Below are 17,393 nucleotides of genomic sequence, written 5' to 3' on the forward strand. Positions count from 1 at the left end.
AAATGTGTTAATTAAATAATCAATATGCAGAGGATGATAGTCTAGTACTCACATGATACAATCTTCTGAAAACACTTCATAAGAAACAGGATTTCTCATAGAATTGTAGAAAAGTGTGAAATAAGTAAAGATACTAGACTGTCATCTTATGAATAGAAAAAATAAAATAATTTGTTTTGTGAACTCAGAATTATCACCAAAAACTTTAGGTGTTCTCAGCACCAATTGTTCTGTGGATTGACTTTTCAGGAAGTAGGTGTTCAGAGTGACATTTCAAGATTTTATATCAGTGACATATATTTATAATTGTGAAGTGTATGGTGGGTTTCAGAGACACTATTTCTAATTTTCTTCAACAAGGAGTACAGGTTCTCATACCAAATAGCTGGAAGCAGGTAACTGTCCTATTCCAAACAATTGTTTAAGAAAAATTCATCTTTTGACTGGTTAAACTATAAAGTTTTTGCTGCAAAGAATTGTCCATCATAGATTTTTTTCATCACTGTTCCTTATTTTTCTCTTTTGTGATTGCTGCAGAAGAATTACATTTTACTTTATTGAAATGCAGTTGAAAGATTGTTTGTACAGTGACTGGAATGGATGTTTCTGTTGGTGTGTAGTGTAATGCAATGGTAACCATTTTACTGTTTGATTAGGATGTTAACCCATGAAAGGGTTTCTATCTGATTGTATAAAGTCACATCAAATTCTTGAACTGGATACCTTAAGAAATATTACATAGAAATGCAAATAGGACACATTATTGAATTCTGATGGTACACACAAATATTCTTTATTTTTGTGCACATTATGGATCACTAGGTTCTCTGTTTTGCTGACTCATACAACAATTAGCATTAAATTGTAGTGCTGTATAGTAATTATAACCTTGGATGTCACTGTTGAAGTCACAGTGATAGGATCATTAGCATTTACAGCTTTTTCTGCTTACAAGGTAATTTTTATAAAGGATTTTAATTTTAGAGAAATTATATATCAAAGGTGTGTGCTGTAGGTTCCAGAATGCACAAATTGTTTGTGCGTTCTGGACACAAACTGTCTGTGAGGAATGAAAGCAAAATTTTTCTTTTTGAAAGCTATGAACATATGACTGTAAGTTTCAGGATTTAGAGAAATTATAAAGATAATATTTTAAAGTAAAACAGATCATAAGGGTATTAATTTCTTTGTGTTTCCAAGTTTGACCATCTGAGCAGTATAGGACTTTCGGCATCTAGTTTCTCCACTGGGAATGTACTTGTAAAAAGTCAAAGAGTATGGCAGTAAGCTGTAAAAGAGTATAAAATCTCTGAGGAAAAAGATCTCAAATCCATTAAAAGTGTTATAGAATACATAACAAGCTACAATGATAATGCCATAATTAACGATATAGTTTTTCTAATCAGTGTTGTACAACTTCTCTTTCATTTCTAGCAACTGGTAGACTAGATATAGACTAGATGATGACTAGGCTTCCAGAATGAAATCTCTTACTTAGCAGATAACTATCAGGGCATCAGAAGCCCAAATCCATTGCAGTGTTGCTTCTTGGAGGAGCTGTGTTATCTGAGATAGGAGTGTAAACAATGGAAAAATGTAAAAAATAATGACGTGTTGTTAGTTAAATATATATTTCACTTATTTTATAGAAACTTTAATGAAAGACCTTGATGTAATAACAATTCCTAGTAAAGATGTTGTGATGGTACATGAACCAAAACAAAAGGTGGATTTAACAAGGTACCTAGAAAACCAAACTTTTCGTTTTGATTATGCCTTTGATGACACGGCTCCTAATGAAATGGTTTACAGGTATGTGTATATGCTTTTTTTTGTGTGAATCTTTTTTCTCATGTTTTTTCCATGTTAATAATTGTTGCACTTACCTTGGTCATAGACTTTATTCTTATTCTCTGTGTTACCAGAGCGTTATATTGCTACTTCCATTATTTTGCCTGTTTACTTTTGTTTTAACTCTTTATCCCTAATTCTTCACCTGCAATGTCATCTCCACTTATGTTGTCCTCATTCCTGCTCCTATTCCTCCTCCAAGCCCTGCTGGTTTCCAGGCTCTGGAAGTATTGCCTTCCTCCTCAGCTGCTGATTACTTGAGCCATGAAATGAGCTCTCCATTTGCCTCAGGGTTGTTGTCCTATGATTAGTATGTGTGCAGCACCTGAGGAACCTGAGTCACAGCTTTCAGTCTTCAGGAAACCTCGAAGAAAAGGACAACCCTAGCACCAAAGAGTTTGCAGTTTGAATATAGGATAATTAAGATATGCAAACAAAATCAGTAGAGGGTGGGGAAAGAGTACAAATAAAGTGAGAGAGTTTGTATTGGTGTATTGCCTGATACCTGAGCTAGCTTGTCTGCTGGAAGCAATCTGGCTTATGTAACATGGAAATGTGTAAGTTGCCTTGCTCAAAATGCCAAATGTTTCTGATTTAGAGAACAATGGCAACAAAGACACACATCCCCTTTCTGGTCTAAGGTAGTTGAATCTTTATTTTTTTCTTTACTCTTCTGTTGCACTTCCACTCCTGATACAGAATAATTTACCTTGTATAAGTCACTAAATGGAGTAGGTACAGTAGCAGGCAAGGTTAGACACCAGAACAGGTCATAATCTTGGTACAAAGTCTAAATACTGCGAAGCATTTTGTAGGGAATATTGATATTAAAAAGGAATTTGGTGAAGATATTTTTCCTTGTGCTTAGAAAGTGCTTCCCATAGCCTTAAAGAGTATTGACAGATGAATGTCTTAATTCCTGTTTTTAATCCACAACTAGGAAGTGAAAATTAGGATCATGATCTGATTGACAGTGTTATCCTGTCAGTGGATAACAGAAAATTCATAATAAAAGAATTCTTAAAAAGCTGTGAAAATGAAAACTTCTCTCTTATGCTTGATATAATTAGAGAAGGATGGCGAAAGGAAAATCTCATAGTCTGTTAGTTTACACTAACAAAAGACTTCTAAACAGCAAAGCTGTGTCCTTGGAGATTTCTGTCTCTGCTGGCTGAGTATTGGTAGCATCTTTCCTTTCCTTGGTGCTGAAGAGCTGTGGAAGAGCCAGCTGGCTGGTGATGTGTGAAATAATTCTCCTCCTTGACAATCCATTCTTATAATCTCCCTCCTTGCTGTTCTTTATCTGTATGAACAAAGTGTTTAAATGTGAGGGGTGGTTTCAGTATACAATGTTGTTGTATTTTTGTACTGAATTTTCTCCAGACAGTTTTTATTAGTTATGTAATACATTAATGGCAATAGAGGAAAATATTTTAAGATTATTTTATTCGTATTGAAACAGTAAATCTTTAATCTTTCTCCTTCTCCTTCGTATGGCACAATAATGATCATTACTTGAAGGGCAATCTGCTTCAAGGTCTCCTCTAATAACAGAAATAAGAGCAAGATAGGTATCATCATCTGCTCTCACCAGAACTTCAGAGTCACAGTGAGGAAAATAACATTGTGTGAAGTTGTGCCAGTTCTCTCCAATATGCTAATATTACTCTATGTCTATACTGAAAAAATGTTCTCCAGTTTGAGAACATTATTATTATTAATGTTATTATTACCACCATTATTACAATTTTCACCATTATTACTATTATTACTTTGCTTAATTTGTATTTTAAATATTTTTTAATCCACAAACTGCAACACTGAGTTGCAAGTTTTTGTTAATATTAGAAAATACTCACCAGTTTGAATGTTTTAAAGGAGAAACACTTTACATTTCTGAAAGAACAAGATTGCAAGTAAAAGTTCTAGTAAAATTAAAGATGGACTGTTTTGACATAGTAGAATTTGGAGGTTTATGATGCTTTGTAAAAACTTTTCTAAATATGTTTGTGTTTTGCCTTACTTTAAAACCGATATAATTAAGTCCCTTTTTTTATAAATAAGGAAAATAAATAATCTCAAACTCAATCAAACAGAAGTAATGGAGTATGCGTCTAAGGTGGATAGGCTTTGTGGAATTTTTTATTTTACATATAAAGACAACAAATGTCAAAATATGGGAATATCCTCTTGATAACACAGGAAGTAAATATTTAGAAGAAGCAAAACCAAAAGACTAAGGCTGATCAGGAATCATCTGGTATATTTTTGATGAAAATTCATGAGTCTGTTAGACACAGATTTTTTGCATAACCCTTGGTTACTGAATGGCTCAGTCTTGTCCATATTATTTTTGTAAGTGATCTTGTGTTTGAAAGCAAAATGAAAAAAGGATGTAACACCTCCTTGTTTCTGTAATCCGTTTTTCCTTTTTCAGTCACTTATAGGTAATTTACATGTAAACAACTGGAAAAAGTTTAAAGAGAGAGACTGTTGCAGAGAGACTCTTATCTCCATTTGTAACCCTCCATTAGTTTACTCTTTGCTTTTGGAACTTTTAATGCAATAATGGTGATAAGCAGCTGAAGTAGGAACAATAACTCCATTTTTCTTAAAGTAAAACTTAAATTCTCTAAAATAAGAAATGATAATTCAGATAATATTTTTGACACAGCAGAAAGTACCTCAGGAATTACTAGATTTTTTTCATTCAATTTGGCTATCCATTTTCATGAGCCTTTTCTCAATGTATGCATGTTCTCAAAATACTAAGATGTGCAATGTTGTGGCCACTTGTATTTCAAATTTAATCTTGGAAGTTGATTTGGGGAGAAAAAAAGCCCCTTCCGCTGAATTTTAGTATTGACAAAATTCATATCTGCTGCACTGTCCTATTTCAATGTCTTCTTATTCTGTCATCTTTAGGGAGTGCAAGACTCCATGAAGTAAATTGTGGTGTTTTGGATCATTAAACCAGGGAACTCTTTTTCCTTGGGGTTTAAAGGATGATAATATTGTTGCGATATAAATGAGAGAGACCTTGTAACTTTTCATTGTTTGGGAAATTTTAATGCCTTAGGGCTGGTAGTCTTTTAGTTCAGAAATTAATGTATAAATGTCCTTTGACTTTTCAAACTACACGACCAATTTCTGTCACTTCTGGTCTTAACGTTTTTATTATACTTTTGGTAGTGGCGTCTTAAAGTACTCCAGTTTGTTAAATACTGTTGTGTTTTGTGTTTAAGGTTTACTGCTCGACCTTTAGTGGAGACCATATTTGAAAGGGGAATGGCCACTTGTTTTGCATATGGACAAACAGGCAGTGGAAAAACTCATGTAAGTATTTCTTCTCCCTGTCAGCAATACAGTTCTTTTTACATATGGCAGACTTAGTTGAGTTCTAATAAGTAAGAAATATGTAAGTTACGGTTCTGTGATTTTTATGTGCTTTTTTATTTATTTTTAATTTAGACTATGGGTGGTGACTTTGCGGGGAAGAACCAAGATTGTTCTAAAGGCATATATGCTCTTGCAGGTAAGACTTTATTGATCAGTTGACTTTTGGCAGATTAGTTGGGATCAATACATTTTCTGCTCCCTGTCATACAAACATAACAGTTTACATATTTTGCATTACAGTGGAGCTTTGGTAACATCAAAGGTATTTCCTAGATGTGGAGCCTTTATGCAGTAGTGTAAATATAGACTACTTCAAAAAATATAATAACAGAGGATTTAAGTTTATGATTTTGGGGTCTTCTGCATCTTCCAGTGTAATGTGGTAGTTTAAACTGCATTGTTTTAGACCTAGTTACTGACCCTTTCTGTTATTCTTGCAAAATATGAGAGAAGCTGTAAAATAGACCGTTACGCATGAATGAGTGTTCACTAAAAAAAATAGATGACAAGATTTCTTTTTATTCTGGAAATGTATTCACAGCTCGTGATGTCTTTTTAATGCTAAAGAAGCCAAACTATAAGAAGTTAGAACTCCAAGTATATGCAACATTTTTTGAGATCTACAGTGGTAAGGTAAGTACCTGGTCTTTCTCTAAGGAAGGAAGAATTTCTTATTCACAAACAAGATTTTGAGCTTGTCACATAAAATATTTTTTTCCTCTTTGTACTATCAGCTATATTTAAAATAGTTCTTTACTCTTCTCTTGCAATTATGTTTTTCCATGGAATAATTTGTGTATTTTGATGCAGAATGTGAAACAGTAATGTCTTTTAAAGCTCCTCTTTGACTGTTCTGTTTTCCGCCTTCTGTAAGGTTTTTGACTTGTTGAACAGGAAGACAAAATTAAGAGTGTTAGAAGATGGTAAACAGCAAGTCCAGGTGGTGGGATTGCAGGAGCGGGAAGTCAAATGCGTTGAAGATGTTCTTAAGCTTATTGAAGTAGGCAACAGCTGCAGGTATCTTTGATATCTTACACCAGTTTTTCACTGTACATTAAAAAATCAGAACAAGATTTTTTTGGGATCTCTTCATAGTGATGCCTGCAAGTAAGGAATCTGTCTACCTTTTAAATAAAGATATTTAGAGATTCTCTGTCTCCTAAAAAGAAAAAACTGCTTTTTCAATGGATTGTGAATTGTATGCATTATGTAAGCAGCTTACTGACTTAAATTCACATGATTTAAAATCTGGAATGCTGCCAGATTCTTCATCTGTAAAAGGCCTTGATGCGTTCTGGCAGAGGTTAAGTGCGATATTTTTTCTTTTTTTTTTTAAGACTTGAGCTTCATTGTTTTTAAAATTAGCCTTGTGCATGGACTACTGCATGATCAGATAGAAGTGCCGTCAGCATTTTATGTCTAAACTCTCCGATAATCTGAAATATTTGAAGATCTGATTATTCTTGCTTTTAAAAGGGAGGTAAAATGCTACTAATCTTCCATTTCTGATTGAAGAGATGAAAAAAGAGGTATAATTGCCCTATGTATATCCAATTATTAGTGTTCTATGTCTAGTGTTCACAGGAGTGTTAAACATGCTGTCAACATGAAAACACAGGAATCTACCCTGGGAAAACTAGCATTGTGAGATTAGTGTTTAACCTGTGTGGTCCTTTGCCTATTCATATATCCTTCTCTTTTCTTCCCTCGTTTAAAGGACATCTGGCCAGACATCTGCAAATGCACACTCATCTCGAAGCCATGCAGTATTTCAGATTATTCTCAGAAGGAAAGGAAAATTGCATGGTAAATTTTCTCTGATTGATTTGGCTGGCAATGAAAGAGGAGCAGATACTTCTAGTGCAGACAGACAGACCCGACTGGAAGGTGCAGAAATTAACAAGAGCCTTTTAGCACTCAAGGTAACTTAAATGTTTCCATTGCCTTTGAGTAAGTGGAAGCCTACATATAATAGCAATAACTATTAAAATTAATGGTTTCTCAGGCTTCACTTGTCTATATTTTCTACTGATTTGACAGGTAAAGTAATATATTGGTTTTTCCTCTAAATGCCTGAAGGAACACTTTATAATTCCCAAGTAGAAACAGTGCAGAAACACTGGCCTACCAAATTGCATCTAGTTTTTGTAAACGAAGGAAACCAACAAAAACCCAACCAAAAAACCCATCTTGAACAGAAAGTCCCCAGTAGTTGAATTTTCAGACATGTCTGATATATATTTAAAATGGGAAAGCAAGTGACTTACTTTGATACTCAGGATATGAAATACTAATTGGAAATATGCTTACTGATCTGAGTATTTATTTCTTTATTTTTAATAAAAAATAAAATTACATTGACAATGTATTTATTTACTGCTGTTAATATATTCACTAGAGCAAAACAACAGCAACATGTCCAGACAGAACGAACAAATGCATTAAAATAAGTCTTGGAAGTTGAAATCCACAGCAAATTGTCTGATACTGTCACTACAGATTTTCATACATCAATCCAGGATGCATCAACAGAGCTATGAAATACCATGCACCAGCGCTGTGGTTTTGTCTAAAAAATGTGAACCCCTAAATTACTGTGCTTACTTTTTTATTCCCGTTATATATTTAGGAGAAGACTGGTATCTAACTAAAGAGAGCTCACAAAACACCACAAAATTTTGATGTATAGTATGTCATTACAAAATTGTGTGGCGTGTTGAAAAATTGGAAGCAGCAGTTCCAAAAGTGTAGCCCATTCTGATTTAGCATCAAACTAAACAATGCAGGGAACATGTTGCTGTTACTGTTCTTTCAAATGTGATTGAATGAAGCTGTTTTATTTTGTTGTGTTTTGGGTTTTGTTGTTTTTGTTGTTTTGTTGTTTTTGGCAGGGGGGTGTTGTTTTTTTTTCAGTTTACTTGTTGATTTTGTGCTGGCTAGTGCTCAGACAACATATTTTGTTAGTTTTCCTACAAGTTGTCTTTTTTATTATAGCAAAAGGTTCTGCTGCTGCTGTACTAGTGATTTTGATCAAAATTATGTGGGGAAGAGGAAATAAAAATAAATTGGGGTTTTGCAGAGATCTAGAAGTTGGTATAAGACAATAGAAGTTTCTCAATTTTATGTTAGTTTTCCATTTTCCATCTCTCCCCAAAAACATTACTCAGCTTTTTCTACTTGTATTCAGGACCCATGAAGTTATTGTCAAGTTCAAATTAAACTAGTATGTTCTGAGAAATGGTCTTTGATGCTAATCCAGTGATGTTTGTATCTGGGTATCAGTCCTGTCTTAACCTGTTCAGATTTTTAGTATGGGAAGTTGTTTGTGTAATATCTCTACATGGAAGTAATGTTGTAATTTTGTTACCTGGTTTTCTGAGCTGTCGTGAAAAGCAAAAAGCAGTTAAAAGCTCCATTAATTTAGAAGCTGGAGGTATCCTTCTGTAATCTTTTACTAATAAGGAGATAGCCCAATTCTATCAGGAGTAAGCAAACTAAAAATCATTGTAGTAAATTAAAATATCTTAATTAAACTTGTTGATTGCCTTATCAGTAATTCAACATGCACATTTGTAACTTTTTACTTTGCAATGTCACTTGTTGAAAATCTGTTACTCCTCTTCCTGTCTTACAAGCTTTTACCTTTATGCAAGTTTAATATTAATGTATAAATTAAAAATATTCAAGGAATGCATAGCCTTGCTTACCTATAAGTACTGAGTCCTATTTTAGCACTTGTATGTGAAATTTGCATGCAACAAGCTTCAGACTTTCTGTTTATCTGAGCTGTGTCCATTATGAATTGTAAAATTCAGCTGGTCATTTTTTTCAATAATCACTTTAGTTAAAGCCAATTTGCCCTTGTGTTTGTTTCATCCTGTATAATGGAACTTCTATTCCAAGCCCATTTTTAGTTCTGTTTTATGATGTTTCACAACTGCAATGCTTTCTCAGATTATCATCCAACAGTTTCTAGCCTGGCTTTTGGAAGAAGCTGTTTCTAGGAAATTTCTAAAGACCACAAGGATATATCTTCATCTGAAGGATTAGTTGAACTTCTGTAGGACTATTCATGTAACACAAAAGCCATTCCATCTCCTAGTGCAGCTAAAAGCAAAGCTCTAATTTAAAAAGCAGTTGAAGTATGGTTGTTTATAGAAATTCTGTGTGTACATGTCTTAAAAGTGCACCAAGGAAACTTTGCATCTGAAGAGGTGTCTGTAGGCAAAGTGTTAAGGCAAAGGCACAATCTGAATTAATGGTCAAAATATGATGACAAAACCACAGAAATTTAAAATGAAACTTTCTTTGCCTAGGAAGTAACTTATGATGTTAGAGCACTGAGTGGATACAAGTGATGTTTAGAGTAATACTGTCTTGGTTTGCACTGTTGTGCTTAGTTGCTGCTGTAACTTCTCTAGTAATTTCATAATATTTACATCTGTAGAGTATTGTTCACTGGAACCCAACCAATTGCAAATATTGGTGTAGCTCCATGCCCCTGCAAATAAAAGGGGAGACCTTATCTCTGTTTTTTTCACTTAAATAGTGTTTTAAAACAGAGAATGACTTCACATTTTTGAGTGTCTTCCAATGTTGAGTACATCAGTAAAAAGCCATGCATACTAGGTTTATGGCCTGTGGAAGCTTTCAGAGAGTTTGCTTTCTTTTGAGCTCTAAAGAAAGGCAGTGGTAAATTCAGAATCAAAGCTACTGCTTTTAATTGGTATAGCTAACACATGTCCCTGTCCCTGCTGCTGCTGCTGGCAGATGATGTGGGTCATTCAGGCTTTTGTAGCTGATAATCAGGAATAATTGTTAGCCTGAACATTTAACATCAACAGTGTTTTGTTTTGTTGTTGGATACAATAGATGTAAACATTTTGGATGACACTCAGTTTTTAAGCTTCTAAGTCCTTTTTAAGTTCCTTCCTCCCTGCTGAGCTTAAAGAGAGCTGGAAGCCTAACACTTACTGAATCCAAGCTTTAATGGTAAATTTTAATGATATTTTGGGGGAGAGCAACAAAATAAACATCTGTTTTCTGATTCTGAATTACATTTTTGTTATATGTACTTAACACATATTAAAGAACCTCTTTGTTCTTTCAGGAGTGCATTAGAGCCTTAGGCCGAAATAAACCTCATACACCCTTCAGAGCAAGTAAACTTACTCAGGTGCTAAGAGATTCATTCATTGGAGAAAACTCACGTACCTGTATGGTAAGTTAGTTTGGTTAACTTTTCTAACAATAACAAAGAGAAAAGGCACTGTGAATTTAGGCTTTTATGTTTAAAATTGGTCGCTTGCTACTAGCAGTGTGTTGGACTTAAATTTCTCCACTAACTGACACTGTATGTGGAGGGGGATTTCAACAGAGACATTTCTGAATGGTTGAGATAGAACATTAGGAGAAATTTCTTCATCAAAGGAGTTGTCAAGCATTGAAACAGCCTGCCCAGGAAAGTGGTCAAGTCACCATCCGTAGAAGTATCTAAAAGATATGTAGATGTATCACTTAAGGACATGGTGGTGGGCTTGGTTGGGTAAATGGTTGGATTCAATGATTTTAGAGGTCTTTTCCAACCCAAATGATTCTGTGATTTCAGATAACTTGCTCCTGTCTCACTTTTTATTGACCTTTCTTATGTCTTCCTTTAGTTTTCTAGCTAGGCAGGCAGCTAGAAACACTTCAAGCTAGAATTTTGTGTGTTTGTTTTTAATAATGTCTTAGTTATAGAAGAGTCTTTTTTGTTGATGCAGAATTTTGGAAAAGTGGTGTAGACTGGAAATACTAAGATGAGTTGTGATCTTTAAATGAGAAAGATTAAAAGTTGGTACCAAGGGCATCAGCATGTGCTTCAGGCTGTTGAGGGGGAAGTTACTGGGATAGATAGAATGAATAGCTGTAAATAAATATGTAAAAAATATATATGTGTATAATATATAAAATAAAATATAAATCAAAATTATTGAAAATATTAATTATTATTAGCTATTATAGATATATAAATACATGATTATATATACATATATAAGTAGTTGTTGAATTGTTGTAAATGTGCATTTCCATCAGTCTGAAAAACAGAATTATTCTGGCAGATGGAGGAAAGAACAGATAAAAGCACTGACATCAAGTTGTCTTATTATTCTTAATATTTCTCCTTATGAGAAAGCAAACTCTCTGCAGTGCACGCCGATTACTAGGCTTGTTTGGTTACTTTTCACTGACTCCTTGGAATTACTTAGTCTGGAAGCCAAAAAGGTCTGCAGACCACAACGTTAAAGCTGTGGTGTTAGGGCAGCCTAGTCTTCCCTTTAGCTGTTAGGTATGGCTCTAATGTGAAAATGGTGATAAGATAGCATTTATTAACCTACCTTTCTGCAGTTTTCTGGTGAAAAGACAAGATTGTTTTCTTTCCCACTGAAACATACCTAGCTGAAGGTGCCCCTGCTTACTGCAGAGGGGTTGAACTAAATGACCTTGAAGAGCATTTTCCGAACCAAATCATTCTATTATTCTATAACTTTGTAAATCCTATCCAGGATCAGAAAGCTAAATTGTGCATCTCCAGTGAGTGTATCCACACTGCTGAAGGAAGTTCAAAAAGTTAGCCTGTTGGAAGTTACCCTCTGCACTTTGAATAACTAGCATTTTTGAATATTTCATGGAAGATCTGCTTCCTTCAAAAGAAATCCAGAGACATATAGTGTCGCTGGGTACCTGTTGAAAGGCCTTGGTCTGAAGGGGGGAAGAACGACACACAAGACACATGAGGATGGTGAGACAAAGAGATGTCTGCCTGCTCAGCGCAGCTGGCAGCCTTTTATTAGGTTCTCCCACTTCTACTTTCCCACACACACAACACAAACATATTTCCACCAAAACACTGAGGAATGCTGCACCTGCACTTCAGCCACACAGCTCAAGGCTGTGTCCATGGGAACTATCTAATTAGCTCCTCTGCTCCCATGGAAAACGGCCCAACACTCTGCAACATTCCAAACCCCTCAAACTTCAGTTGTGGGGCTGTGACTTCACCCCACAATTATATAGTCAGCATAAATAAGTTTTTTTGAACTTTATTAGTCATTGCAGTTTTACTGTTCTTGTCCTTAAATTGTTTGAGAAACCATTTAGTAGGATAATTTATCGCCATTTGAAAGTTGGAATGTGACTACATAGAATAGTCTCATTTTTTAACCAGTCCTGCTCCTTGACATGCTGCGTCCTTGATGTGCTGCAGTCATTGCTGAAGTGCCAGACCCATCAACCCTCCAGGGAGGGAGTAGGAGCCTGCAGACTTCAGTGTCCCAGCAGAGCCATTGATCCCACTGTGATGGCTTATAAGCAATGTAGACACATGCGAAGCAGAAAGAATGGTAATTTCAGGTCTTAAAGATACTCCTGTTTGTAAGTACTGCAGCTTTTTCCATCCCCATTTGGAAGTCAAAATGAGGAAGTGAGTGACAAAGAGGTCAGAGTCCTCCTGTCCTACCTGGACTGGGCTTGTTGGGACATGAAGAGATGTCATATACCAAGAGTTGTGCCCTGAAAGGGGTATCCACATGGCTGACAGCACCTACAGAGGCACATCTCTATGTGCATTTAAGTATATGTACTATAGCAGCTGTACTGCTCTTTATGCTCTTTATACTCTTTAAAATGTTGAAGCAGTCTCCTAGTATTGTAGCAATTTTGTAAATAGGTAAAGCAAAAGACACGCACACAAGCAGAGGAAAACCCAGAATTCATTCACTTCCCATTGTCAGGCAGGTTCAGCTGTGCCCAGGAAAGCGGGGCTGTATCACATGTAATGATGCTTTGGGAAGACAAACACTATCACCTTAAACGTCCCTGTCTCTGGCATGCTCTGAACATTGAGCTGATGGAAGAGATGCATACATCTTTCACATTATATAAGTCAGAAAGGGTTTTAGGAATGGCTAAGTTTTTGTTAATTAGAACTCAGAACAAGAGATGAGCAATTGTGTGATCTTCTTAAATCTATGCTTGTTGTTTTCATTGGTAACTGATGTGTGTTTTCATTAGTAACTGATATGTAAACTTAGATGTTTAAACTTAAGTCTGTATGGTAGCAGGCTCTTTAGGCTTTCTAACCTGCTTCCACCACATATTTTTCCTTTCTCCCCAGAAGTTCCTCTTGGGGTGACAACTTCTGCTTTTGTACAGGAGTGTCAGCAGCAGGATGTAAGAGAAGGTTGGGATTATCTAATTCCCATCAATTTCAGTCTCCTGAGGCACTAAGAGGCATCATTCTTGTGATGCTGTGACAAATGTTATTGTGTAGAATCATGGAGGTGTTTGTCATGGGTAGAGCCTTTACTGCTCTCTTGAAAAGAGCACAGGTGGAAAAATTGGACTACTGAGAGAAACTAGGACAAATAATGTTGCCACTGTTGCCCAATCACAGTTTTTATTTTTGCTGAGTTCTGGAAAGAAGGTACTATCTTCAGAGTATCTTATTTAACTGGAAAAGGAACTCCCTTTAGATTCCAAATATATCCGATAAAAAGTTTGCTGTCAGATATTGTTTACAGATAACTTCTGATTGAGGAAGAAGTATCATAGAATCATACCATAGAACCATAGAATCAGCTGGGTTGGAAAAGACCTCAGAGATCGTCAAGTCCAACCCTTGATCCAAGACCCGTGGTTACTACACCATGGCACTAAGTGCCACATCCAGTCTCATCTTGAAAACCTCCAGGGACAGTGAATCCACCACCTCCCTGGGCAGCCCATTCCAGTGTCTGATAACTCTCTCTGTAAAAAATTTTTTCCTAATATTCAACCTAAACCTCCCCTGGCACAGCTTAAGACCATGCCCTCTTGTCCTACTGCTGGTTACCTGGGAGAAGAGACCAACGTCCACCTGGTTACAACCTCCTTTCAGGGAGTTGTAGAGAGTGATGAGGTCTCCCCTGAACCTCCTCTTCTCCAGCCTCAACAACCCCAGCTCCCTCAGCCTCTCCTCACAGGACATGTGCTCAAGTCCCTTCACCAGCCTCTTTGCTCTTCTCTGGACCTGCTCCAGCACCTCAATATCCTTCCTGAACTGAGGGGCCCAGAACTGGACACAGTACTCCAGGTGTGGCCTCACCAGCGCTGAATACAGGGGATGAATCACTTCCTTGGACCTGCTGACCACACTGTTCCTGATCCTGGCCAGAATACCATTGGCCTTCTTGGCCACCTGGGCACACTGCTGGCTCATGTTCAGCTTCCTGTCAATCCAAACTCCCAGCTCCCTCTCTGCCTGGCTGCTCTCCAGCCACTCTGTCCCCAGCCTGTAGCGCTGCATGGGGTTGTTGTGGCCAAAGTGCAGGACCCGGCACTTGGCCTTGCTGAACCTCATCCCACTGGAATCAGACCATCTCTCCAGCTTGTCCAGGTCCCTCTGAAGAGCCCTCTTACCTTCCCAGCAGATCAACATGCCCCCCCAATTTGGTGTCATCTGCAAATTTGCTGATGGTGGACTCAATCCCCTCATCCAGATCATCAGTAAAGATATTAAACAGAAATGGGCCCAACACTGATCCCTGGGGGACACCACTAGTGACCGGCTGCCAACTGGATGCAGCCCCGTTCACCACCACTCTCTGGGCCTGGCCATCCAGCCAGTTCTTAACCCATCAGAGAGTGCACCTGTCCAACCTGTATATGTCTTTACTTAGGAAAATAGTTAAATAAACTCATCTTTAATACTGTTAAGTATGATTTTTGACTATGGCCAAAATCATCATAGAGTCTCCTTGAACAGAGAACAGCCTACAGAGATATATGAAAAATAATCTAGTAACTGTTTGGAGGATATATAGTTTTACACTCTGTTGAGTTGCATATTTCCCATTTTGAGGAGTCTTTTATTTTTTAGTTAGAGTTTTGCATTTACATATTATGTTGCCAAGGTGGTGAAGTTGGAGAAATTGACTGAATTTCTGTGAATTCTTGATGTTCCTTTTATGGTTAAAGGGAATTGAAGCTTTGACTGGACATCTGTGTCCCCGAGATGCTACAGTATAAGGACAACTGTACATAGCAGACATTTTTTGTAGAAGATCACAAATGAAACTGGAGATTAAAAAAATATGCAAATTTAATTTGAGTTCATCTACCCTTTCATGTGTACAAAGTGATTTATTAACATGTGGCTTGTTTTCTCCAGATTGCTACAATTTCTCCGGGGATGGCATCATGTGAAAACACTCTAAATACATTGAGATATGCAAACAGGTATAAAAAATATTATTTCTTATAGCTATACCAACTGTTGATGACTGACTTTTGAAATAGTTGTTCCATGATGTATAATTATTGTATAATTATTTTAGCTACTTGAATAATTTGATCGTAGTTGTATTTCTTAATAAGATCCAAATTACTTATCCAGGCTCACATTTAATTTGTCACTATAGAAATTGCATTTACACCATTATCCAGAAATGCAGAGGTGGATGATGTGGATTGCAAGATACGTGGCAGATGTCACTATTAGTTTTACCCCTGCTCTGGAGGAACCATCTCCTGCATTAGTGTTTGTGATGATTCCCTGGGACGTTAGCTACAAGTTCTGTGATGTTATTTTTTTTTTTCATCCCCATGGTGGAATTGTGTACAGTTACCAGTCTCTATCATGTGTTCACATGAAATTTCATGCTTCCCAAATACAGGCAAATATCTGAGACCCCTAAACAAAAAGGCAGTAAATCCGACAGACTTTTTGATCACTGTGGAGAAATTAGCACCTCCAGAGGCAGATGCTGATGCTCTGATACCTGTACTGCTCTAAGAAAGTGTTCAGCTCTCCCCAGTGAGTTTGAAAGAAGCCCTCACCTGCTGCAGTTCTCCCATATTTAATAGAAGTGGGGTGATCAGGTCCTGTGTGTCCCTGCAGTCAGACCTTGACCCAGAGACTCCCCATGTTTTGCTGCAAAGCACAAAGGCTGCAGACAGGGGCCATCAGGTACCCTGGTTTTGCCATTTTTTACCATGTGGTGGCCTGCTTGCCCCAGTGAAAGATGGCAGATTCACGACAGCTCCTGCTTGGCTGGGCACCACAGCCAGTTGCTAGCTGGGCACAAAGGCCTGCCAGGAATGCTTACCACCAGCTCCTCTTGATATCCAAATGTCCCTGTGTCTGAGTCAAGGGAGCCAGTAGTAAACCTGCCTGGCTTGGACCAGTCTGTGTGATTTCCTTCCTGGAGAGAAGGAGGCTTCTCCTCACCTCCTTACAGTAACATAACAAAGGACTGTCCACATTCAAGACTCGTTGGAACTTTTACCCCCTTACAGAACTTGTGTTGCTGAAGTGACTCTACAAAGAGTCACTACAAAACTAATTAAACAGCTGTTTCTAGTGTACTAATTAGTTGTGCTGAAACTGTTTCCTCCCCTTGGTGTTAAAATTGTATGTTGTTACAGAGTACCTGTCCCTGTAATGTTCCTTCATGTGTTTGTATAGTTTTTTATTTTTTTCTAACAATACGTCATTTTCACAGTTTTTAGGTGCTGGGCACTACTGTGTGTGCAGTGAAGAAAGGAGGCAGAATAGAATTTGAAGTTTTGTAGCTGTAGTGGTTTGATATTTTAAAAGGAACCATTTAGTGGAATATTGAATGTAGACCAAATCTTATTAACTATACAAATGCAAATCTGGAACTACTCTTCTGAAAACACTGCTATTATGGTCCCCTGCAAATTAGCAGCACTGGTTTTGTTCAATTTTGTTAGTAATCTGAACTGTTTGCAGAAAGTTTAAATATGTTGACACACGTGTTTTAGTATAAAAATAATTTTGTAGTTAAATATTAAAGAAGTATGCTAAACAAAGAGTTGTCATTTTAACTGTGTTTATGAGAACATTTTCTTTTCATTTGCCACTGTATTTTGCTGCTGCAGAGTAAAGGAGTTTGGAATTAGTCCTTCGGACATTCCCTTCTCACAGGGTAGTGGCAGTCGCTCTGATCTCTCTCCTTCCTATGAGTATGACGACTTTTCTCCTTCAAACACCAGGTCTACTTCATTCTATACATGGAATCTTTAAGTTTTCTTTTTGGCTATGTAATTTTACAGATCAACCTTTCATTAGTCACCTTGCCATGAGTCACACATATGTTGTT

The 17,393-nt window shown here is 36.9% G+C and overlaps 1 protein-coding gene across 3 annotated transcripts in view; it reads left to right on the forward strand.

The window, feature by feature from the left end:
- The window catches only part of KIF2A (kinesin family member 2A), a 52,716-nt gene that overhangs the window by 26,740 nt on the left and 8,583 nt on the right, over positions 1 to 17,393 (forward strand). For 2 of the 3 annotated variants that reach the window (XM_027635093.1, XM_027635094.1), the window contains exons 9-16: positions 1,650 to 1,812; positions 5,097 to 5,187; positions 5,323 to 5,386; positions 5,792 to 5,883; positions 6,125 to 6,267; positions 6,968 to 7,172; positions 10,361 to 10,471; positions 15,440 to 15,507. In XM_027635093.1, the coding sequence (XP_027490894.1) occupies positions 1,650 to 1,812; positions 5,097 to 5,187; positions 5,323 to 5,386; positions 5,792 to 5,883; positions 6,125 to 6,267; positions 6,968 to 7,172; positions 10,361 to 10,471; positions 15,440 to 15,507 (937 nt within the window). Of the gene's footprint in view, positions 1 to 1,649; positions 1,813 to 5,096; positions 5,188 to 5,322; positions 5,387 to 5,791; positions 5,884 to 6,124; positions 6,268 to 6,967; positions 7,173 to 10,360; positions 10,472 to 15,439; positions 15,508 to 17,172; positions 17,287 to 17,393 lie in introns of all 3 variants that reach the window. The other variant, XM_027635092.1, reaches the window with a different exon arrangement.

This window comes from Corapipo altera, unplaced genomic scaffold (assembly GCF_003945725.1).
Source record: "Corapipo altera isolate COAL_440 unplaced genomic scaffold, ASM394572v1 61411, whole genome shotgun sequence".
Lineage (NCBI taxonomy): Eukaryota > Metazoa > Chordata > Aves > Passeriformes > Pipridae > Corapipo > Corapipo altera.